Genomic DNA, 26,460 nt, shown 5'->3' on the forward strand with positions numbered 1-26,460 from the left:
AGACAGCGGTAAGCGACTATGTTTTATATATATATATATGTTTTATTCAACTTGCTTCATACCAAATTTCCGTTCAGTGGTTTGGCCGTGAAAAAGCAAAAGATAGACAGACAGAGTTACTTTTGAATTTATATTATTGGTGTTTAATTAAAGAAATAGTAAATTAATATATTGTTAATTTTATGATTGTGACATTAAAGCCAAAATGGTAGGGCCAAAAAGAATTCGTTCGTAAATAGCGTTTGTAATTTTTCAGCGTAGTTTTTATCAGAAATTGGGAACTAAAATTAAAGACAGTATAATATTTAATTGGAATTGTGTTGTCTTATAAATAAATATATTTAATTTAATGAATATGAAAATAGTTAATCTTGTAAAATAGTAAATAAAAAATTGCTTGATTTTATTAGGAATGCAATAAATTAAATTCAAATAATAATTTATATAAGTTATATTATTTAATATAAGTCTCTAACTTATATTAATGGAACCGAGGTTAAGTTTAATAATAAATTAATTTAAGTATAAATATAATGATGTTCTGATAAATATTATAGAAAAGAAGCGAAATAGTTTTATTAATTTTGCGATAGTTACATTATTACAAAATATAATGGTATCAATAAACGTAAATAACTGATAGATTTAAAAAAAACATCAATTAGTTTAGGTATGAAACATTTTATCCCATGTCTCGAAACTTTAACAATTGACTGTCTAGTTTGTTTAGTAGCTTAGGTTTGGGATTTATCGATATTGTCAAAGTCTAGAACTGAGACTTCTAAATAATCATTTTTTGGTGAAGTGTACGAAGTAATCGTTTAAATAATAGTCGACAAAATTTTACTGAATATTCGAAAACAAAACATTGTGAACGGAAAACATCCTTTGACCAATAATTCCACTGACTGTTATTTATGCCTAAATTATACATTCCCAATTCTATTGCGATCCAACATCGATTATTACTCAGAAAAATTAACCTCATCTTAATCGTAACTGAGGACCAATTCTAATTATTTATATTACGATACGATCTCGATTATATTTCGATGCAACTGAACGGGATCATTTCGTTTGTAGAATAGGAAAACGGCGGATCGGCAACGGTTATGCATTCGATTAGATTGTGATAAACTATCAACTTGTTAGTAAATTAATTCCCATTTGAAAAACCACTGCTCTGTTTTGACTAAGCTGTGCTGAGTTAGCGCCTTTCGCCAGAGAATGTTATACGTGAAAATTATAATCACTATTTGTTTAGTTTATGACAATAAAAAATAATCTTCATTTAAAATGAATTGTATATTTTATCGTGTAACTTGTAAATATGTTTTTAAATTAATTAAAGGATTCAATAAAACACAAAAATAAATTAAATCCCGTTTTATTAAAACTTCAATAAAAACTAGCAACAAAATATACAAATACAATCAATAACATATAAAAGGAAAGGTAGAATCTTAAATAAAGCAATGATATTAAAATATACTAATTAAAAAAAAAATACTATTCAAATACTATGGAAATATTATATTTACAACCAAAACAATTCGCAACAAACATTGCTTACAAATTGTTTCTTCATTCCTTTGAAATTGTATTAATGGATATACTTGTAAAATTTTAGAAGCATTTTGAAAAAAAAACTTTTTTAATAATATATACATACGTATACCTAAGTAGGCAAAGGTAAAACAGTTCAGTACCTGATTGTTAACCATTTTTATTATCTAAATTTTGACGAGCATTAATATAATTTAAAAAAAAATAAGACAAACAGTAAATGTATGTTCGAAACATACAAGTTCATACAAATATTATGTTCTTCTCAAATTGTCAATAATAATTATTATTACATATTTCAACACACTACTTAGACTAATAAGGCAATAATGCAAATGGTATCACTCAGTGGTTGTAAATGTCACCGTTTAAATTCTGCTAACTATAGGATTCGAAATGTCCATGATACCTACAAAGACAAGCCTGCCTAGCCCTACCACCATTACAATAGTAAAGCTACTGTTATACATTAAATATGACACAAATAATAGCACAATAATTATTTTTGATACAAATTTGCTTATAACTATGTATATATATATTAGCGAACATATATAATACATATTAACAGTTCAACAGGACCAATATTTATAACTACCTTCACAATTATATAAATATTACAGAATAAGCTTTGGTTCTAAACTGTTGTTCATTTCATTAAAATCTGTACAAAATATTAAAAAAAAAAAAACTATTCAATTTCACTTTTTATTAAATTCATATAAATATTTAATTTCAAATGTCAATTTGAAATATAAGCTTCTATTATTTTCATTTCGCTAACAAAATTGATGCTTATAAGTTAATATATTTTTTTTAGTTTAGGAAAATAGGAAATCAAAGGGTCTCTCTATCACTACAGTAGAAACCTCTCCCGACGTTGTCAGTAGGCCACGACGGGTTCTAAGGTACGGTGCACATCTAACGCGTGTTCCTTATGTCTGCAATAAGGAACGTACACATCGGTATACTGCGGTTTGAAAGATAATTCTATTATATCAAAGACCTATATATATAACTTTCATAAAAAACACGTATTCCTCCTAAATCATAATTCGGTTTTTTGACATTGTACAGATTCTAACGGAATTGTTTCTACATACTATATACAAACGATAATTTGTTTATATATTAAATTTTATGTTAAAATTTTAAAAACCAACTTTTAATATTTAGAAAATATCATCCCTGCTAGAAGCAAAGCGGATTCCTTATAGATGAATTGTGTTTAACATTTTTATAGGCAAATCCAAAATCATTTTGAGAAAATTTATATATAAGTACATTTATGTAACTAAATACAATATATATGACTTTTTGTTACAATTTTATATATGTACATTACAAAGATAATTCAATTAAAATATATGTATGTTCAAACATCTCATTTAAGCTTATTTTATATAATTAATATAAATATACATATGTATATAATATGTATATTTATATTAATTATACATAATATTTAAGAAGTACATAATATTTATGAGGTAAATTATATAATTATTGTTTAAGTAAGACTCTATTAAGAGCTACTAAAATACAATAAAGGTTTGGATATGAATACGCGTCTGACTCAGTTTATCTTCCGGTAAGTGTTCTGATTTTTACAGTCATTTATTTATTACATCTTTAGAATAAAACAATATTAAAACTTTTAAGAAACAAAAATTCAACATGAATTTCATTTTGATCGACCAAAATTTCCTCATTATATTTATCATGTTTGTTCTATTAAGTCATAAGGAATGTTACAAATATATACATATATTTTATTTTCCAAATATCTATATACAATTTCTAACACGCATGTCGTCGAAAGCCATATAACTTGAACAATATTTTACACTTAAAACAAAATTGTATGAGACATACATTACTTTGAAAATATGTATATTATATACTAACAATCACTCAGTATAATAAAACACGCGCCAAAATTAATGTGATGTAAGAGTTTTTAGTATCTACAGGCTAATTTGAAACTAGAGAATTGAATCATACAGCTAAAGGCATCTGTGTGGGTGTTTTGGCTTGTGTGCGTATCAAGAAACGTGCACGTGTGCATTACGCACTTTACGCTAAAGTAACTCTCTGTTTCTGCATCATCTGTGATATTAACTTCTGTTCCGGCGATAGAGTCTCCCCTCGAAATCTCTTATAGCTGCAATAGTCATTATTTAATAAGAATATTATATATACAAACATTATTGAATCTAAAATTTAATAACAATTTGTAAAAATGTTTTGTTACATAGTTGACTAACTTATATTTTTTATGAATAAAATTCTGACTTATGGTATATTATCTTTTGGCAAAATCTTAAGTAAATACTAATTACCAAAACTTATTAACAAAAAAATTGTACAGAAATGTTGAGGACCGCGATACGCGTTTAACTTTATTTTAATTTGATTATTATAAAATTTGGTAATTCACTAGAGAATTCCAAATGACAAAAAAACATAGAAATTATTACATTAACTGCATTATGAAAAATTGAGGAAATAAATGACCTAACTTATAATATAAGATTTTAAATTATCATGGTTATTTTATTACTATAAGTATTTGGAACGAATGTCGGAATATCGAGCTCAACCAAATAAAAATAAAAAAAACATGGTAAATATCCCGTTTCAAATACTTATATTAACTTATAATGTTTTGTTGGCAAAAGAATTGCTATCCAAACCCTGACATTCGAAATCTTTTGAATATAAGCAACTAACTCAATAAAATATAAGTGAGCACGGGGCGACTTACATCGTATCGTAGAACAGACGTTGTTCACTTGAAAGGGAGGGTTTAGTTTCCTCTAACGCACTTTTAATGTCCTCCTTGCACACTGTCACTTCATCCAGGTTTCTGTTCTCACTATTTACCTAAATAACGAAATTAAATTATCTTTACATACATACATAAAGATATATATGTTATATAAAATTTGTTTTTATAATACAGCAGATAATAATTCGAAATTTAAAAATATAATCTTTCTTATACATAAAATCCTTACGAAAATACTCAACTACTGACAGCCACTACTACATAAATTAACAACTAATATATAAATTATTTGACAAATCTAAATTAAAACATTGAATTCAATCAACATTTCTTACCAACTGTCTCTCGAGTCTTCCCAACTGCGCAGTGACGAGCAAAGACTTGAGATCGGCCGGGGAGTATCCTTCGGTCCTCTGCGCCAGGTCCTGAAGATCCACCTCATCGTCAATCGATACACCCTTTGTCAGCGTCTTCAGTATTTCCAAGCGATCCGACTACAGAGGGGGTACAGTTAGTAAAGTAGCTACTGCATTATACAATTAAGTGCCGCAGTTCAATAGATATTTTACTGGTGCTCATGTCTGATGTGTACTTCGCCGGTACTTACTAATGTCAATATATTAATTATTATTACTATTAGTCGCTTTGACACTGTTTGGCAATTTTACTTGTCACTTTAAAATACGTATTCCTCGAATCACATTGGAATCATAAGAATTATTAACAATTTCTCACGACGGCTATGCGCCACCAATTTTAAGAGTTACGATGTTATGTCCGTGCGTGCGTGCGTGTTTAGATATAACACCACCGCAGGTGTCGCTATTTGTCGGTGCATCGGTGTATCGGTGTATCGGTGTACCGGCGCGGGCATGGCGCAGTAGACGTGCCGCGCGAGGCGGCCGGCGCGCAGCAGCGCGGCGTCCACGAGGTCGGGGCGCGCCGTGGCGGCCAGCACGGGCCCGCGCGCGCCGCCCTCCGCGCCGTCCAGCCGCGCCAGCAGCTGGTTCACCACGCGGTCCGTCACGCCCGTCGAGTCGTGCCCGCGCCTGCGCACGCGCACGCGACGCTTTAGTGGACACTTTAATGGATGACCGATAACATGCCCGCCGAGCGAGACTCGAGAATATAGGTTCTACTGAGGAAAGTCTGTAGGCGCTCTTTGCATATATAAGTTAAATACAATCAAAATATTACTATTTGTCGTGCTAGAAAATCAATGATCCCGGGCCGTTAATGAGAATTTATCACTTTTTTTAAGTAAACGAGACAATATACAATCAACGTGTTAGGTTGGAAACGTAAGCCCACTCGCGACGTAGCACTTACTTGGGCGCGAGACTGTCAAACTCGTCGAAGAACAGGATACAAGGACGTTGCATGTCTGCTCTGAAAATAATAATATCAATTTATTTACGTATTGCCCTTTTTTATTCTAAGTTTTTCATTTTAACTGAATAACTCATGTTGTGTACTCTACGGCTCATTATAGGGATCTTCGAGGTACGGTCAGAAAAACATTTATACAAAAAAAAAAATTGCAGGGATAATATCAACGATTTTTTTTTACATAATATATATGATATTAAAAGTAACTTCCACTTACTTATCAAATATATCCCTGACAGCCTTCTCACTCTGTCCGATATACTTAGACAGTAATTCCGGTCCCTTGACTGATATAAGTCGCATGTTCGTGAGACGCGCCAGACACGAGCCGATGTGAGACTTGCCAGTGCCAGGCGGACCGTACAGCAGGATGCCACAGGACTGGCTCGGGAACAGGGCTGGATACTGGGCAGAAATAAAATTACACATTACCATTACATATTCTAACGCCAAACAGCTGATTACTATTGTTGCGTTCAAGATTTGAGGATGAGTGAGCCAGTGTAACTACAAGCACAAGAGCCTTAATATCCTAATTTTCAAGGTTGGCGACGCGTTGGCGATGTAAGGGATGGTTGAAATTTTACAGCGATATTTGCAGTATTGCGTGCTGATTTGTAGGTGCAACGGTTTCAGTCGATTGACAGCGACAACTCTCGCCGGAATTAATCAAATGATAAAGAATATTATAATTGTTTTTCTCGCAATTCTGTACACTTTTCGTGTACGTGTATCGTTTGTAACCAGGTCCGCATATTAAGATCTGGTTTTCGGGATATATGTGATGGCAACCCTAGTCTTGTCACTAAGACAGTGATCTGTTTCAGGTGATCTTAAGGTAGAGGAAATAAAAAAAGAACGGTAGAGGTGTACGACGTATGGCACATACATAAACATATATTAATCCACTGGCTTTCCGAAGCTCAGTGTATATAAACTTCTAAACTAGTACTAGGATTTTTTTCTGTTAAAGCCCAGGACAGATACGCGCTTACCATGATAGGCCAGAAGATGCTCTCAGTGAGCTGCTGCTTGACGTCGTGCAGGCCGCCGACGGAGCCCCAGATGTCGAAGGCCTGCGTCTGCTCGCTGTCCTGTCTCACGTCGCACACCAGTCGCGGTCGATCCGTCGCCTTTGCGTCTGCGCAGAGAACAGGAACATATTTGAACAACATTACGGGCACAGTCACTAGCGTTTGGAGATCGCTTACATATATCAAAAAAATAGGAAAAAGGAGAATAAATTTAAATATTAAAAAATAATAATTCCTAATAAAGCTGCTTTGGAACACAAGGTATTATATACTTTGTACTACACATGTGCTTCTATTAGTTCAAGGTGGATAAAACGGCGACAGTTTGTAGAGATACCTTAAGAGCTAATTACCTATACCTATTATGAGTACTATTTAACATATACAGTAGTTTATAATACAAAAAATATTAGAGTATATAATGAGTGGAAAATATTAATGGTATCCCATCCCTTAGGATATTGTAATGATATGGTATTATGTATTAATATGAGTATAGAATATGTCGGCTGTAAGGGAAGTAGGTATTATATTTGCGAATATATTCTAATGACATACTTTTCTTTTTGACCGCCTTGAATATCTTCTTATTGAAATAATCAACAATCTCTCTAACATTACACCCTCCCGTGTCCATCGCTAATCTTATGACGTCATCGTCTTCAACCAAAAACGACTCGCGAATTTTATCGTTGACCAAATGCTTGAAAAGTTCCATTCGTTCATCCTGAAAAAATATATAAATTAAATAAATAAATGTTATTACTAACTATATATATATATATATATACGTATATTGAAAAAAAAAAACTAATTAAAGACTTTTCGTTCGCCATGTTTTAATAACAAGAACTGTCAATATAATATCAAATACTATAAGTTTGCCTTCTGAAGTTGCAATAAGATGTATTGCAATATTTGTTTTATACAAACTGGTAAAAAGATACGTAAAATATAGCCAATACAATAAGCATTTGTTCTACATATTGCTGTAATGCTAACTCAAGCTTCTAGATGTATTTTTTTATCTTGATATTTTGATTTTGAGACTTATTTTTGGTAAAAAAAATGAGATAACATTTAATTTAATTTCATAATAGTCAATTATAATATAAATTTCTTAATAGATAAAATAATAATTCATAGAATACATCACATAGCAAGTCGACCTCCACTAACTTGATTTAGCTCTGGTATATCAAAGTGCGCAGTGAACAGCGGTTTCCCATTAAACTGTCTCAACGTAGGATGCAAAGACTGCATGTTCACAGCGGTCATAAGGACACACACGCCGGGACACGTTTGAAGCATTTGCTTGATAACGACAGCGAGCCTACGAATAAATACATAATCTATTTTACTATTAACAGTGAACCGCCCAGCTTCAGACAATTGAGGTGCAAATTTCGAGTGCAATTTTTTAATAAAAAACTTTACCGTAAAAAAGATCAGAATTTCTCGTGACGTAATATTGCACCCATACAACTGCTCATTTCTCAGTAGTTAATTAATCACACAAAGAAAAATAACTTTAATATAGATAACATATAAATAGACTTACCTTTGATAATATGCAATATCCTGTGGTGAGCCCCCTTCCATATTCGGAGGCACCAACGCGTCCACGTCATCACAGATCAACACAGCCGGGCTGTGCTCTTGACACATAAGAATAGCTTTACTCAGCACCTCAGTGATATCCTTTCGACCTTTGAGAGACCGACAGTGCAAGATATGTGACCATAATGTCAACTCTTTTTGGACTATGTGACATAATGCCGATTTTCCCGCACCATTTTGTCCTAGAATGTAGCATAAAAATAATAATTACTTTTACTAAAAATAAATTATTTTATATAATTTGAATATGCTCTTAAGTACTTGCATAGCAATACGTTACCTACGTACATTCCCCTAAAAATTAAATGGATTTTGATTGAGGCTACATGACCTACATACATAAGGTATAAACACCATAACTAGATACCATTAGTAAAAATGGTACAAAATACGTAAACTAAATTTGACTGGGCTACATAAAAAAAATTATGTTCAATTTCAAAATAACCACACTTTAGAAATGCCATGGTCTCATTGTAATCACAGAGAATATTCTTTTATATATAAAAAATGCAGTAAATATACAATACATCAAAGACATTCAAATACTAAATTACAGAATTAATTTGTTTTAAAGTACTTATAACATAAAATGTGTAAAAAGTATAACCCTTTTTTCCAACTCACCGGTTATTAACACATTGCTCTTTATTTCAGACACACATTTAAAACTTGCCTCTCTTTGTATTTCAAAATTGATGTGAGATATTATCTTCTTAACTAAGTCTTGTGATGATTTCATTGTCCTGCAATAGTGTTTGTAATCATATTCCAATTTAGACAAAGTTAACTTCGGCATAACTAGATCCGTATCATTCAAACATTTTGCTGAGACTGTACAATTCCTGAATGATTCCGAATTTAACAATGTATATTTTAAACTATCAGGCTTCAGTTTAAATCTTAAGAAGCCGTTACTTATATGTACATTCTGCTTAACCATTCCATCATTGATCAAAAACTTTTTACCTGAATGTGTGCTTTCTATGACACAATTTTTAAATTTTTCAATCACATCTATTTCAGTCTGAACTTTATCTGAATAAGTAACAATATCAATGTGATCCGGTTGATCAACCTTATCTCCTATCATATTAAAAATTAATTTCATACCATTTTCTATGTTTATTATGATATTGAGCGATCTAGGTATTAGTACTGTGGGTATGTTTCTATTATAAACTTCCCTAGAAAGGCTTCGGAATATGACATTGTCTATAGGCACAATTTCAACGCATAGACTATCAATTTGATTATTATTTTCTACTTCATCTTCAGACCCTTCCTTTATCATAGAGGGAATGTTATTCACCGTAGCCAGTATCACCATCAAGTCTTTTAATTTATGATCTAGTAAATCTTCATGTATAAAAACAGTGTAAGGATGTATTAAATTCTTCTTGCCATCACTATCAATTGGTAAAGCTCGTAATACTAGCCTCTGTGGTATATTAAGATATGGAGCAAGGAGGCCACTGTTTAGTATTCCAATATTATTGAATTTAGTATCTGTTTCCTTTGGAGTATTTGCATATGAATTAGTGAGGCCGCCATGATAGCTATTGAAGGCATCCACTTTAACAATAATTCTACTATGATTAACTAATAACCCAGTCTGTTTTGGTGTGAATACTACTGGCATAGATGTTGATATCCATACAACAGCCTTTTGATTTGCAACCACTAGTCTAAGCTGATCTAAAATTCTTAATTGCAATATTTCTACATTATGTTCCTGAAAAATACAGCATATTACAAATCAATAAATTAATCAAAAATTTTATCTAGATAAAATTTATAATAAATGCAAAAATAGTGATAAGATTAAACTTTAACAAGTCGTGACATTCAGATACATAGCTTATTTATTTATGCATTGTTGAAATTAGTTATATTTTATTCACATACCAATATTTCTTGATCATCTGGACTATCAGTATCAATGAAAATTTCATCCAATATCTTGACATCAGTATAAGGGGCCAGAAATACATCCATCCCTTCTTCTAAGCCCAACATTTTACTGTAAATGGGATTACAGGAAATATAGCCCTCTGGTACACTGCTATTAAAAACTGCCCATAATAATATTTGTTTTTCTCTTGATATAACTTGTACACATAAAGACTGAAAAATATTAATAATTTATTTATAAGATTATTATTTTATTCGCAGTTTCATTGCAATGCACAAATTTAAAAAATATTGTAATAATCCAATATCAACAAAGTCATAACCTCAAAAAAGATTTCGGAAAGGAATAATTTAGTTAGATATATTTTTTTTGTTTACCTGTTCATTATTTGAGCTATACTTTGGACTAATGTATCCAAAACATGATCTTTCATGTGTAAAAGATACTTTGAGCCTTACACCACCAAACATTGCTATAATAATATAAGCTAAAGAAAATGTATTAATATTGAAACTGTTAGATCTCTCTAAACTGCTATTTGTTTTATTACTTTGTAAATATCAATTATATAAACTAAATATTTAAAAAGCTAAATCACAAATGTTTTGAGGAAAACTAATATTTTGATGATGACACTAATATTTTGAGGGTTGTTGACTTTTGACAATAATAAATGTCCAATGTCAATTGATAATAACGTTCCTTTCCCTTTTTTTACTAATTATGATAATTAATCAAAGAAGCATTACCATTTCTAATTAAGTAATAATTTAGTTATTCTTTGATTTTTAAAAACAATTAAAAAAAATGTATATTGTACAATAGTTTTGATTACTCAATTTCTTTATTTAGGGCTTACTTTAAAAAAAGAATTCACTAACATATTTATTAAAGTTTTTACATTTTAAGTATAATATTTTAAGTAAAGTAAAAATAAAAAATATATATTTGTTATCCATATTAGCCATCGAGGATATCAGTAAATACTTAGATGAAATGGAACGAATTTGAAGAGTCTTCGTGATTGGCTAATCTGTTTGCCAATAGAAATTTAAAGCAATATGCAACGGTTTTTGTAGACAACTCTGTTCGGTTGCGAGTTGAAATAACGTTCAATTCAGACTTAAAGAAACTTTTGAGTATCTAAAATAGATAGTGCGACTTCCAAAATAATTTATGAAACCTCCAAAGCGGCTGCTGCCGTCTGCCGTTGTGAGTACTGTTATATTTGTGCAAAATATTTGTATGACGCTGCTTACATCAGACGTTCAGTTGTTTTGCCTCCATTTTTGATCGTTGAGCATGAGAATTTAAACCGATTGTTTACTTCCTAATTTACTTGCAATATTTGACAACGTAATTACTTCTCAACGAATTGATCGCACTATTAGTTAAGTACACGTGACGGAGGCAAAATCCTACATAATGGCGCCAACAAGGTTGGCATCAAAGCCCATCGGCGTCAATGAGAACTTGAACGGCATCATGACCCATGGGATTACAACGAGGAGTAAGCAATTAGCTACTCTGAAAAGCTACAAAGACAGTTTGAAAGCGCCAAACAAAAGGAAAGCAGACAGCCCTTTAAAAGACATGACTGCAAAAAGAGCGGCGTTTGGAGATATTACCAATGCCTTTAATAAATCCACCGCAAATAATGATAAAGACAAGGTCATGGGGATGAAAAAGGTCACAGTGGAAAGCAAATTGCTCCCAATCTTAAAGGTGAGACTTTTCGAAACTATTTTATAATGTGTTAGAGGGTAATTGGTTATTTATGACCTTACATTAGTGCAAGAGGATATCATCAAATGCTTATGTAAATTAGCAATTTAACAGATATTAAAATCCAATGTTTTGATAGAATTACCATAGGTCAATGAACTTTCCCTCTAAAATTATATTTTATAAAAATCGTTCAGTTTCTTTTTTATACATAATATTCACTCGACGAATTATTAAGATTGCATATATATTTTGATAAAAATATAATATTATTTATTTACATCTAAATAAAATCATGCTTCTGCATATTAAGTTTTTTTTAGAGCTGATGTATTGTAATCCTTTTAGAGTGTCAAGCCACAGACAGCAGCAGTGAATGGTAAGGCCTCTAAAACAAAGCAATTGCAGAAAGCAGCAAGCAATGCTATAGAATCCGTGCAAAAGCATTTTGCCAAAGACCCACCTAAACTCGTAGCAACCAGGGCACAGAATGGCATTCTCAAAAACATTGACAAGAAGGAAAAATCATTGATTAAGGAAAATCAGAACCAAAGTCAGAGCTCAGCTAAATCGGCTCGAAGTGATGCATCCGGTGAACCATCATTGTACATGACAGCTTTAGAAAATATGTTAGTATACCTTTAAATATTTACAAAATTATTTAAATCATAACCTATTACAATATTTAAATGGGCTGTAAAACTTTACTTGCGTTTTAGGGGTTGTTCATCAGGTGATAGGTGTAAAAAGTAGCCTATGTCTTTCCATGGGGTTCAAGCTTGCTTCATTCATTCATTAAATTCATTCAAGCTTGGTTCAGTGGCTGTGAAAGTGAAACAGACAGACATGTTACTTTCCATTTATAATATAGCCAATATTTAATTAAGAAACTGAAATGATAATATAACCACATGATCATATTTTATAACTACAACAGTTCAATCAATACATTACCCTTGCTGTTAATAGTAGGCGGATTGTTTGTATGTTGCTAATCTAAGAGTGATTCTGTTATTTTTTTTCATGTTTTTGATTATATTGACTAGTTTTGTTAATACTTGTGTATTTAGAATAGAAAGATTACTATGGCAGGATATGACAGAATAAACTCTTACTGACATTAGCATCTTCTCTAATAATTAATAATAATTTTGACAAACAAACAGATCTTTTGTAGATTATGTTGTTCTAGTTATTATTATAACATTGCCAGTTGTTTGATGTGGACAGTAGTGCTATGTGGGTCAATGATTTAAAGTATATCACTTATAATTTATTTCTCTTGTCCATGGTCATTATTTATAACTGAAGATCTTTTTTTCGTTTTTCTGTTTAAAAGAACTATAAAATATTATTAGTAATTGACTGATAATATTTTACAGTTAAAAATGAAACTAACATAACTAAAGTTAGTATTATTTTTAATTACGTTTCAAAGCCTCAATAGCCTATTGGTTTCGAAACTCTTCAGTTTCGATCCCTTGCGTCGTCGTCAGCGTTCCCTTAATGCTTGGTTTTATAAAAAAAGAAGTATCTTTACTATAACCTTCCTCCTGGTATTCTTTTGGTTAGTATAAGTTGATATTATAGACAAAACTTTTAATGTATTGTATGATTATATGTATACTAAATAATGTATCTTATGATCTGCTTGCTATCACAATGGGATGGAACCTTGTCAAAGGAAATTGAAAATTAAAGTTCTCGAAAGAAGCACTAGCAAAGGAATTACAACTCTGACAAAGCCAAAAGGGTGGTTATGATTTTATCACTTAGTCATTGTATATATTATGTATGTATGTTCGACTTTGATATTTTGTTTTAAATCTCTAACAAAATTATAGTTACTTCGTATTATTTTAATCATATAAAAAAAGTCCACACAAACATGTCCCGACACGTTCTATCGTCTCGCCTCTCGTGAGTCGATGCTACCGTTACTAGACCACACTTAATTCAGGTCCAAAAGATCGCACATCAATCTGATAGCGCGCATATTATTTAATTATTGTAGGAGATTTAAATTCTAGATCTAAAGTGTTAAGATGCTATATCTATTCACAAGATGTTATTTTGGTTTCTAAAGATCATGACGCAATTGTTTATTTTTGTAATTAGAATTTAGTACTACTTAGATTATAATGACCAACTGCATTGTAACGGCCGAATTTACTAATCAATAGTCCTGTTAAAGCGTCGATATCAATCTCAAAATAATTTATTATTTCATGAATAAATCAAAACATGTTAAATAATCGATTGTGCATCAGGAGAGTAGACAATGGAAAATTCGCAACGGTATTGTTCATTAAATAATAAATTGATTTACTTATAAATCTGTTAAAGTTATCGAACAAATTAGTTTGTGAGTTGCTCTCCCAACATTTCAATGAGAGGAGCTTAAATTAAATTCTTTTTTTTCTTTACGCGTTTGCCAACAATAACTGCTAACGTTATCTGGACGGTGACTAACACATCATATTTTACAGACAAATTAACAATGTAGATTTTAAATTATAATAAAAAATGTACATAGTACAAATACCCGCATCCAACAGGACACAAACTACGAGCCCCACAAACTGGTGACGTAGTGCACAATATTTGGAAATTGTGTTACTGTTTTTCAGTCGCTATTATATTATCATGTCAATATTTTTTATGCCATTATCCGAAGGTAAACTCTCTACCTCATGAAATTGATATTTATTTTAAATAACAAATTATCTTAAAAACAGACTCGAAACATTTCCCGCGACATGACTCGACGAGGACTAGACCCCCGCGAAGTCGTATCATTTCTAATTTAATCTATTGCATTGAAAAAGATATGTAAAATATTAAAATAATATCATTTATATATTTATGTTGTTGGCGAATCATTTATATTAGATATAAACTTCTTTAAACTCTTATTATTAGTATAATACTAAACTTACGTATCTAACTAGCAATTTTCTGGGGATTGCTTGTACTAGTTTTTACATTGAATACATATACAACAATACATATATGAAATTTAAACTTCTAGGAGTCCAAATGATGCTACAAAAGAAGGATATAAAGTTATAAGTGAGAAACTTGATAAAGTTAATTTAGACGACACTGCTAATAGATCCCTGGACGAGGAAACGGGCACCCCACACGAGGTTCCTGATGGTGTTCCCGACTTTGACAAGGAGAACTGGAATGATGCATTCCAGGTTTCCAATTATGCTATGGATATTTTCAACTACTTGAAGAATAGAGAAGTAAGTTTTGCTATATTTATTTAGATTATCTGTGTATTATTTTTATTCATACCAATAACAAGTATTTTGCTTTCATTAATTAGTAAACAAAAAAAAAAGGAAAAACGTAAATTTCTCACTACTGGCCTAATTTTTTTCACCACCCTGTTTCAGTGTGGGTTGGTGAATATACAACGGCAAATCAGACGACACATGCTCATCATCATTACGATGTTTTTTTTTTTCACCGCCGAACGCGAGATGATTTTATAAATATTTTAAGTCCATGAAACTTTTACGTAGTTTGTCAGAGTTTTTAATTATTTTTTGACAAGATTATCGTATTCTAACCAGTATTAGTACCAATGCCGCAATTTAAACAATATTTATAATTCAAAATAATTTACAAGCCGTTCTCTGAGACCAACAAGCTAATAAAACGCTATAAGTTCATAAAGCGACTTTGAAAAAAAAAACTACTTTGTACATTTTTTATTTTTTTTTTATGGTATAGGTTGGCGGACGAACATATGGGCCACCTGATAGAAAGTGGTCACCATGGTCCATGGACAATGGCGCTGTAAGAAATATTAACCATTCCTTACATAGCCAATACGCCACCAACCTTGGGAACTAAACTAACTAAGATGTTATAAACCGTGTGCCTGTGCAACACAACAATACTGAGTACTGTTGTTTGGCGATAAAATATCTGATGAGTGGGTGGTACCTACCCAGACGGGCTTGAACAAAGCTCTAACTCCAATCTTTTTAAGTTTGACAAAGTAGACTTCTTGTCGGAAATTAAAGCTTACGTAATGTGAAAAGAAAAAAAGGCTTTACAGAAAGCCCTGTTCTTTTCACATTAAATTAGGCTATTTAATGAAATAAAAGAATGAATTTAACATACTTTGATATCTTCTTGTCCGATTCCGGTCACAGTAGCAATTCTCAAAGCAAATAAGGCAAATATAGTGCACAAATCTGTGCAAACAGATACTATTCTTTCATTGCCATAATCAAATGGGTCTGCAATCTAACGACACCTGAGAATTCAGTGCAGGAACAACGGTTTGATGTGTTTTCCGAGTCAATACTGCTCACTTTCAAACTTGTTTGAGCTACTATTTGTTGACTGAAACACCCAATAAGTTTAGTTTACTCTATTTGACTGAAATCTATAACTATTGAGTTATCATACTTAAATAAATGAGGCTGTAACAAAGAATATTGTTAATTAATTTTATATGACTTCGTAGACAGTTTGTTGATTTGAATCGGGGCAAAGAATTTATTTTATTGAAATTCTAAATACCTTTTATATTTTTAGCGACTGTTCCTAATCGATGACTACCTCGTCCGGATGAAAGGTATAACGTCGTGGATGCGGGCGTTGCTCGTTGATTGGATGGTAGAAGTTCAAGAGAGCTTCGAATTAAATCACGAAACTCTATACCTCGCTGTTAAGCTGGTGGACCTTTACCTCACGAGGTCCAGCAAGACTCAGCCCGAAAAGGAACACCTCACAAAAGAAGAATTGCAGCTGCTTGGTGCATCTGCGTTATTTATCGCTTCCAAATTTGATGTGAGGAGTATTTTGTTGAACTTATTTTTAATTATTGATTTACATTTTAATTTTTGTTGTTGTTTATCGATATAAAAATAAGTATTAAAGCATTATGAATTGGGTGGATATTCGACAAGAAATAGCCTTTTGTGCAATTTCTTTCTTTAGATCTTGTTTGTAGTGTGCAATGAAGTATTATATTTATTATGTCATGTATGGCACTAATGTATCGACACGATCTCCAGGAGCGCATTCCGCCGCTAGTGGACGATTTCCTGTACATTTGCGACGGTGCGTATACGTTAAGCCAACTGCTCAAGATGGAAATGACTATACTGCGCGTCGTAGACTTCGATCTCGGCATACCGCTCTCTTATAGGTTCCTTAGGAGATACGCCAGGGTGAGTATTTTGAAAACGTAATTGTAATCTCTTCCACCTGTTATAAATCAGAGTTCCACGTGTCCAACTTATTCTCATACATTCTTTCAAGTAATATCTTCCATTACAATAGACATTGTAGTATTGATTGGGTTCCAGTTAACTTGTTAATTTACGATTCTATATACACTTACTTAGTTAGCTTATATCTTTGTAACTTTTTACCATTCATAATAATTTTGTCAACATTTTTAATATAGTCGTTCTAATTAATTTTATATAGTGTGCCCGAGTTTCGATGCCGACTCTCACGCTAGCCCGGTTCGTGCTCGAGCAATGCCTGCTGGAGTATGGGCTGCTGAACCATTCGGACAGCAAGATGGCGGCCGCCGCACTCTACATCGCGTTACGGATGAAATCCCTCGGCAGCTGGACACCCACTCTCCAATACTACACAGGTCCCAAGACTGAATACTTTAATTAATATTAATAAATATAATTTGCTATCATATATCATAAACATAAAGTATCTTGATCAATCTTATATCACTCGTGTATATCTGACTTGAGACAGGACTACAAAGTTAGTCATAATACTTAAGTATGTTTTTTTTTTTTCAGGCTACACATTAAAAGACATTCTCCCCATAGCGTTAGAACAAAACGCGACACTACACAAAAAACCCAAATCAGCGATCAGCACCGTGCGGAATAAGTATTCACACACAATCTTCTTCGAAGTAGCAAAAGTCCCCCTCATCGACGACTCCGTGCTCGGCAGCTGAGGCGCGCCTTGTGGCACTTTGCATACTGTTAAAGCATAAATAAAGGTGAGTCCAAATTCTATAACGTGTGTATTTTTATAAGGCTTAAGATACAATCACAAAATCTCGCTTAAATCATTATTATCTGAAAATCAACAATACTTTTTGACCAATCAAACAATGGAATAAAGTAACTTAAGCCTTATACAGACTAAATTAATGTTTGTTAATGAGAAGTGCCAGGGTGCATGATATAGAGTTAATAATCATATTTAAACTGTTAATTGATAAATAATTTTCGTTTGTGACACCCTGGCATTGTTATCATTTTATTTAAGACAGTGTAATGTAATGTGCCACAAAGGCTATTGATTAGAACATTTACTTTAGGTAGGAAATTCAAATTTGCAAAATGTAGAACTATCTAGAATAATTTCAAGTTAGTGCAAGTTGGTTGAAAGGCAATGGCTAAAATTGTATCTCTGCAATACACAAGGGACTTGAATGTTCGAAGCTCAAAGGAATATACTATGTTCTCGTTTATTTTACTTGTAACAGAAAAATTGTTATTAAAATTTAATTGTACTTACTCGTACTTTGACATTAATTGAGTAGTTTATTTTCTATTTTATACTTATGTTGATAAGAAATTTAGAGCGTTTATTGAAACTTTGGTACCATTAAAATTGTCGACATAGTTTACAACTTCGGAATAACGCAAAAAGACTGAAAAATATTGACGTGGTGTCATGTAGGTATAGTTCTTACCTGAGTGTTGATGTGAATGTCGAAACTAGTTGAAAGTGCCATATTCTAATATGGCAAGTGTGTTAAAAACCACCGAAAGACTTGAGGCGTTTATCCTCCAAGTGAGGAGATATACCCAGTGAAACTAAGTTTCCAAGGAACATATCTCCAGTATTTTTATTTGAATATAAAAATTAACCAAAACCACACCAAATCCTCACTTTGCAAACATCACAACCTCAATAGATTATGTGCATTCCAATATGTAACAACTTATTTATTTAGTAAATAGTGTCTTCCTATAGCAAATTATAGGTTCGTCGACCGTAATATAATTAATTTAAGTTTTATTTTTAATGTTTGTGTTTAGTCCTTTACTTTTAGTTGTGGTAATACACACTCATTGTAATAGATCTTATACATAAAAATGCCGGCTACAAATAGTGTCAATGCTAAAACTTAATTTATTAATCTATAGATATGTTCCGGTAGTTTTTCGAATTTTAACTTATCTGCGAAAACAATTGTTGTCCATAGTAATGAGACTATGTACTACACAATTATCATATTGTGAATGTCGAAAATGATCAGTGATGAATGCTAAATCTGTAGCTGTACGGAGAATGGTTTTGTATTTTGAAGATTTTTTGCTGTCATGTTTTTGTTGCCTTGAAATCACAAACGGTTGTGGTTGGTCAACTTGCTTCCGACAGAATAAGTTTTGTATATGATATCTACATGTATTGTATTTGGCAGTTTGCTAGTACCGTTTTAATTATAATTATTATTAATGGATTTTGTAATGTTTTAATTAATTTACATAATATAGTAATTATTGTGAGATTATTCACATCATTGTCGTATGTTTTGTAATTTATCACATTTTAAAGAGTACAAAATATTGGAATGTTATAATATTGTTCACTAATGGTAAGTTTTAGATTAATTACTTTTAAAACTGTTTTTTTCTTAATATCATTTGTCTTAATTATACAAGGTTAATGTAAAACTGATGTGTAAATAAAAGTGATTTTGGTTTGGTAACTTGTTTTTTTTCTAGATTTTAAAATGAAAAATAAGACAGTAGTCATTGTTGTGATTTAATCACTTGAAAACATTATCTCTATATAAGTCTCTATGACTCCAGCTATACTTACAAAAGTTATAAAACAAACCTACTTATAATACATATATAGGTACAACAGTCGCTGATAAGCACTTTTTAGGTATTACAAACAGCTTTATGAAATTAAATGATTACAAAAAATATTTTTAACTTTAACTCCCATACTTACTAAAGGTTAAATGCCGTATTAATAAGATGTGTCGATGGATTCATTCAGATTGAAAAGTTATATCTATTAATTGGTATTTATATGATAATGGTGAATTATGAACCAAAACACTTACGACACGCCTGGATAGCTCATATCCCGGCGTATTGGGCAAAATATGTTTTTAAAACGGCCCTTTGCATGGCATATAAGATGAGTTGAAATTTATCTGATTTTGTTAACTTTCACCATATTTAAAAGTGAAAAATTGTGGATCTAGATTCCATTGGACCTGATGCATGCCACAAATAATACAGTACTGAAAAATCTGAGTTCAATAAGTTAGAATTTCAGTATGTCTACTAATGGAGACACTGACAATTTATCTTTAATAATATGTATATCAAGCCGTTGTCATTGACTTTAAGTTCAATGAACAACACATTGAATAATCCATCATAGAATTTAGTTGACATTAATCTTAATTTTATATACAAAATAAAAATGCATACAATAACAGTTCATATACATGTGTATTTGAGGTAATTATATAGCCCAAATTATATGTTTAACAGCATGTATGAGATTAGATGAATTCGTTTGAATTATACTGTTATCAAACTATCACAATAAAACTTTCCATTGAATGTTGTCAATATATAAATATTTATTATGTTTTCTTACAATAATTGTTTATATGATATACGGGAAATACTCGAAAAATATTCAATAATTATATTTGTTTTTAGCCATTAATTTTAATACCGATGGCAAAAAAACACTTTGATAATAATCGTTAAGTTTTGTATACAAACGTCCTCGAAGCAACCCTACACGCGTTCATTACCCTGTACTAATAAATTGATAAATTCATATCAAACTTGGCAAGTAAAATTAAACTTAAAACTAAAATGCCCGCATATTGTAACGAACATTCAATGGACAGAGTTTACCAATATGGTACAATCAAAAGCACAACTTATTCAAAGTGAATAATGAACACAAACAAAATTCTATGAGTAAAATATTACGAAGACCAAAGTTACTCGAGACTTATACATAAATGATAAATGTTATAATATAATGACAATATGTTTTATGCTAAGACTTCGGTTTTGAAATATTAACAAATTATTTGAGAATTATACACTGAAAATTTAATTGGACATCATTGAAAATATTTCGAATGTATGTTATTAAAGGATTTTAGAACAGCTGCCGTGACGCTGTTATTTCAAATGTTATTCTAATATGTAATAAAAAACTTTGCAGTAGACAAGTGTTATCATTTACTAAGATTTTCGTTTCCAACTTCTATACATTTATCTCCAGAGATCGAAACGATCAGGATGACTAACTAATTACATAAACGAAAGGCGGGATGAAAGGAGAGAACACTTCAACTCCTCAAATGAGCTTATGTAAAGTAATGGCTACGTTCACTTACAAAACTAAACTATATACAATATACGCGCTCGTCATATAAGAACGCACCTAACAACATATTTACAATAAAGTTTTGGATGCTTTGGCTATTAAAAGGGCACTCGCTTTTAACTTCTACGTTACGATAAGAATAATACGCTACAAGTTCACTATTAGGAACTAACGCCATAGGCTACTCCGATGCACCCGAGAGTACTTACAACCTCACGTCCGGCCCGAGGTCCGATCGAGACACATCGGGCCCGTTTCGATCGACCTCGCACGGGAGGCGTCGACGAGCGTCCGGTCGCTCCCCACGAGCGGGCCGAGCGGCCTCACAGAACGATCCCCACGGGGCCCCCGCGCGCACTAGCTGGGCCGCGGGGGGTCGCCGCGCGGGGACACGGGCCGGAACGTGCACTCCAGCGAGTCGGAGTCGGGCGTGCCGGGCGTGGACGGCGTGAGGCGGCCCGTGCACATGCGCTTGCACAGCGACGCGTCGCCGTCGTCGCAGCGCCGCTTGCCCACCAGCACGTTGGGCCGCACGGGGCTGAACGACGACGCCCGCAGCGCGATGGGCGACAGGCTGCGCCGCGTCGTGTACTTGCGCGTGGGCGACGGCGACACCACGGGCGAGAACCTGCGGCAGCGGTTGCACATTGCTAGTGCTGATATGGTTTTCTTAGTCTATCTATGTATAGAAAATTATTTGGCAGGATTAAATCAGCAGGTGTAACTGAGCCACTTCTGAGAAGTGTTGGAGATTACATTTTTTTCATTAAATTTATTCAGAGTCGTTTTATATAAAGTGTGAACTGACTACAGTGACCCGAGTGTGCTGCGAGCCGTCGAGCTCGCGGCGAATATGAATCCTGGAAGTGTTACCTGGGCACCCTGGTGGGCGAGTTTGCGGGCCCGCCCAGCAGCGTGAGGTCCTCGTAGGACTGCCCCATCTGCATGGCGGTGTGCACCTCCCGCTCGTGCGCCACCTCCCGCGTGTTGCTCACGTCGGCGCACTCCTCCGCGCGCAGCTGGTTCACGCGCGGGGTGAGGCGCCGGCCGCACGTGCTCTGGGAGGTTATTTATTGTTACTAGTAAAAGCTAATTTTAAGAACCGAAAGGAAATGATCAATCAGAATTTCGAATAATAACATCGATCGATACTAGACGGTTCAAATCTTATTTTTTAGTTACTTTATAGAGTAGGTACAATATTATAAGGCACTTTCTGCATTATCTGAGTTGCTATATATGTTCATAAAATATTTTCATCAAACTAAAAATTTTAATTTGTAATGTAATGACCCATTTCTTTCATTTGTGTTCACTTAGTATATAATCCAAAATAAAAACAAAGTTATTTTTTTAAACAATCAAATGTTTTGTACTTACTTGTATACTCCCAGGTATGTTGACGGCTGCTGACAGAGGACTGCAGCTGATGCTATTACTGCGCGTGCGGGGTAAACTGTTATTCGTGAACATGCTGAAAAATGATGTGCTCCTGAAACAAGAAATATGTAATACATTAACTTAAACAGAACAGCGCGGCAGTACGTTACTATTAAAATTAATGATATAAAAACAAACATGAGTTTTACTGTGAAATATGTATGCATGAGTTATTTTACCGTTTAACAGATAAATCGTAAAAAACTTGCATCATTTATTTTAACAATATCTAAGACAATGTATCCTGTGTTTATTTTCTTCTGTGTGTACTCAATTTTATTTGATTATTATATTAAACCAACCTCGAAACAATAAATCAACAACTAAAAAATAACTTCATACATATTTCCTAATATTATTAAACCAAGAATGGCAATAAAAAAATTCAATACAATGCCATAAAGTTTACACAACCAATTTCGAAAGCAAAACATTATTTCATATTCTATAGTGTCTGAACATGACAATAATATATTGTGATTCAATGTTTATTCAAATAACATCTTAAGTTTACAAGCTATTATTTGACATTCTATATATTCTTATCTATAAGTATCAATAATTGGAAATCAATTCAAAACAACATAAAATTTTAAATACAATGCACTCTTCGTTTTATTTAATATTCTAGCATAATAATATTACATAGTCGTTTATTCCTTATCAAGTACATGAAGGAGCATGAGCATATTTTAATATAAGAGAAATTCGCAGCAAAACAATATGTTATAATAGCAAAAACTGAATCTAGTCTGCTTTTTCAAGATTAGCTAGACTATGATGCCTGTATCTTCACAACAAAGGTTGGTAAACATGTTGATGCAAAAATATAATATTGTTAGTGTATATATACGAGAAATGATTTTGTTTTTATGAAATAGGTATGCGGACAAGCATATAGCCCACTTGATCGCAGTTGGTCACCACCGTCTATAGAGATTAGTAACATAAGAAATTTTAACCATTCCTTACATTGCCAATCCACTGTCAACCTTAGGAACTGGAATGTTATGTCCCTTGTCCCTGTAGTTGCACTGGTTTACTCAAATTAAAATTCAAACTAGAACACAACAATATTGCTGCTTGGTGGTAGAATATATGATTAAATATTTTAAGAAACTTGAACAAAGCCCTACCGCCTAGGATTGTGGGAAGAGAATATGTATTTAGTCACACTTAATTTTAACATATAATTTTAGTTATATCATCATACAGCTTTTATGTATATAGCTAATATCAAATGTGTTTGCAATTAAATAGTTTAATTAATTTATTTTAATGAAATTTAATCAAAAATCCTCTCATAGTGAACACTCACTATATACCATATAGAAACCTATGTCAAGAAACGAGTAACTATGCTAAATTTCAAGTCTCCGATTACAAGATCTCCGAAGCTATTGGTGTAATCACACCATCTTGTGATGTCAATGCATTTCAAATGTTGGAAAAGAGTAACTACTACCTACTGAGTTTCTAAAACCAGTGGTAACTTGACATTTATTACATTTCTCTAAAATTATGATTGAAAAGTGCTTGTAAAAGCATTCTTGAACAATGTATATTTTGAATTCGAGTGGTATTTTATTTATAAATACATATGACCAATTTCATTAATTTAATTTCAATAATATATACTTTAACTCAATGAAACCTAATCATATCTCTGTCATCTCAATCTTATCCTCAGATATTTTAGTATCAATGAATATTGTTAAAAAACTCACTAAAAGATCAACATTACTGATCCAAACCATAATAATATTTTATACATTGAAAATAAAATCTATTTTGAATGTACTATAATTTTAAATTGGATGGAATTGACTGAGATATAAGACATTCTATAAATTATAAGATTTCTATAATTAATACATATTATGCTGCATACATTCTTGTAACCATTCCACAGAGTCATGATTTGTAAAGGAACTATTTTTAATTTTGATTTGTATATACATATTTATACATCCTCAACATAAGTAATGTTTACAAATGTATATTAAATTAAAAAGGCTTGCTCAAACCAATTAAAAATGACTAACAACAATGGACAATGTTTATTAGAAATATAGCAAGGTATTCATGACATTTAGTCATAACAATGTTTAAGTTAGAAATACATTTGTATGTATTCAAATATGTATATAATTTTTCTACAGCTAATGAATTTATTTTAATGAAAATTTTAAATGACTCAATTTTTATGCCATTAAGCTAAAAGACATATGAAATGCATATCCATTTCAAGAATTCTATTACACAAGGAGACACAGATGTCAAACATATAAGGTTTTTTATATTAATAAAATATCAAATTCTTTCATCTTTTATGCAGCTAAAACAATGGTATCTTTAAAATGTAAACTTAGATATTTGCACACTTTATTCTTACACACATATTTTATCATTTAAAAATACTTATCACACATCCAAATGCAGACTGATTGATTTTAAACATTTGCTTCAACCAATTTGCTAATGCTTTAAATTAATATGTAAATATTTGAAATTGACATAGATAGCAATAATTTTAAAACATTAAGATGATCAATAACATACTTCAATCTACTCTGCAAATAATTTTTGGGTTTATATATACCAGGCAAGATATTTTAAGGCATATGTTGATAATGTTCAATTTTTGTAAGCTAAAATCATTACAAACCTTTTGTAAACAATGTGATTAGTATGGTAAACTTCTGTTATCAATATTGATGTTATTCTTTCATAAATATTAAAGTTCTCCTCACTTCAATGATATTATATTTTGTTGTTTTTTGCTACAAAAACTAAATTACTTTGTTTAGAACATAATAAATTGTATCATGCACCATGTAATCTGAAATTAAATGGAATAAAGTGCTAAATACGTGCACGGAACCCACTGGCGACCTCAGCAGCTGTCAAAAATAGGCAGGTAACATAGCGACAGCCGATTCGGGGCCCGTGGGAGGCGTGTCGATAGATCTAGGATTTACCTGGGCGCTGTATTGGTTGTAGGCGAAGTTGCCGCTGTAGACGCCGCTTCATTGATAAGAGGTGCACTACTGCACCTTTTTAATATGTTAGGAGTATCCACATCCATTATCTTTCAGCTAACATTCATCAACTGACGTATCGTGTAGTTATATGCATAAGAATTGCCGATACGATTAGCGCTCTACACTAATGTTTATGTAACACTGTAAGTGCACATAGGTACGAACTAATACATGAGTTATACTACTTTAATAACTACATAAATTTTACTTTTAACGCGTAAATGAAAAGATAAGGTAAAATAAAATGAAAATACGCTACTCGGAAAGCTAAAAAGAGGCTCGAGGCTGACCTGTCAAACCGCCGCAATAGTAACGTTCAAAAAAGTGTAAATAACCATAGAAAATGAAGTGTTCCATATTGTAAAATTGGCATCATTCAAAAATATATTCTGTATTCATAATAAAATTAATACCAGAAAACTGAAAATAATTTTATTACAAATGTTTAAAACAAACTTAAGAAATTCCTATTTGTTTTAAAATATTGTAAAAAAATATGAAAAAATAAACTCTGACAACGTAAAGTTCCAACTTCAA

The 26,460-nt window shown here is 32.2% G+C and overlaps 3 protein-coding genes across 5 annotated transcripts; 1 reads left to right on the forward strand and 2 right to left on the reverse strand.

Moving 5' to 3' along the window:
• Positions 1-3,138: 3,138 nt before the first annotated feature.
• On the reverse strand, positions 3,139-10,949 carry LOC113395793 (peroxisomal ATPase PEX1). The gene is made up of 13 exons (XM_026633456.2): positions 10,693-10,949; positions 10,309-10,527; positions 9,028-10,135; positions 8,342-8,582; positions 7,960-8,113; positions 7,339-7,507; positions 6,742-6,887; positions 5,964-6,151; positions 5,687-5,746; positions 5,220-5,406; positions 4,693-4,851; positions 4,334-4,452; positions 3,139-3,730 (listed from the first exon to the last, which is right to left on the reverse strand). The coding sequence occupies exons 1-13, from the start codon at positions 10,783-10,785 to the stop codon at positions 3,643-3,645; spliced, it is 2,931 nt and encodes a 976-aa protein (XP_026489241.2). The 5' UTR covers positions 10,786-10,949; the 3' UTR covers positions 3,139-3,642.
• A 426-nt stretch (positions 10,950-11,375) lies between these two features.
• LOC113395794 (G2/mitotic-specific cyclin-B3) lies at positions 11,376-19,772 on the forward strand. Of its 2 annotated transcripts, none has more exons than XM_026633458.2 (7): positions 11,376-12,040; positions 12,389-12,669; positions 15,072-15,291; positions 16,601-16,855; positions 17,083-17,238; positions 17,501-17,675; positions 17,839-19,772. In XM_026633458.2, the coding sequence occupies exons 1-7, from the start codon at positions 11,741-11,743 to the stop codon at positions 18,000-18,002; spliced, it is 1,551 nt and encodes a 516-aa protein (XP_026489243.1). In that variant the 5' UTR covers positions 11,376-11,740; the 3' UTR covers positions 18,003-19,772. The 2 variants fall into 2 exon arrangements, with proteins under 2 accessions (XP_026489243.1, XP_064076664.1); XM_064220594.1 differs by having other exon boundaries at positions 15,156-15,291.
• A 900-nt stretch (positions 19,773-20,672) lies between these two features.
• On the reverse strand, positions 20,673-26,225 carry LOC113395795 (P2R1A-PPP2R2A-interacting phosphatase regulator 1). Of its 2 annotated transcripts, none has more exons than XM_026633461.2 (4): positions 25,861-26,225; positions 22,820-22,931; positions 22,313-22,497; positions 20,673-22,067 (listed from the first exon to the last, which is right to left on the reverse strand). In XM_026633461.2, the coding sequence occupies exons 1-4, from the start codon at positions 25,965-25,967 to the stop codon at positions 21,797-21,799; spliced, it is 675 nt and encodes a 224-aa protein (XP_026489246.1). In that variant the 5' UTR covers positions 25,968-26,225; the 3' UTR covers positions 20,673-21,796. The 2 variants fall into 2 exon arrangements, with proteins under 2 accessions (XP_026489246.1, XP_064076665.1); XM_064220595.1 differs by lacking the exon at positions 25,861-26,225 and adding an exon at positions 25,548-25,803.
• Positions 26,226-26,460: the final 235 nt, after the last annotated feature.

Source organism: Vanessa tameamea, chromosome 4, assembly GCF_037043105.1.
Source record: "Vanessa tameamea isolate UH-Manoa-2023 chromosome 4, ilVanTame1 primary haplotype, whole genome shotgun sequence".
Classification (NCBI taxonomy): domain Eukaryota; kingdom Metazoa; phylum Arthropoda; class Insecta; order Lepidoptera; family Nymphalidae; genus Vanessa; species Vanessa tameamea.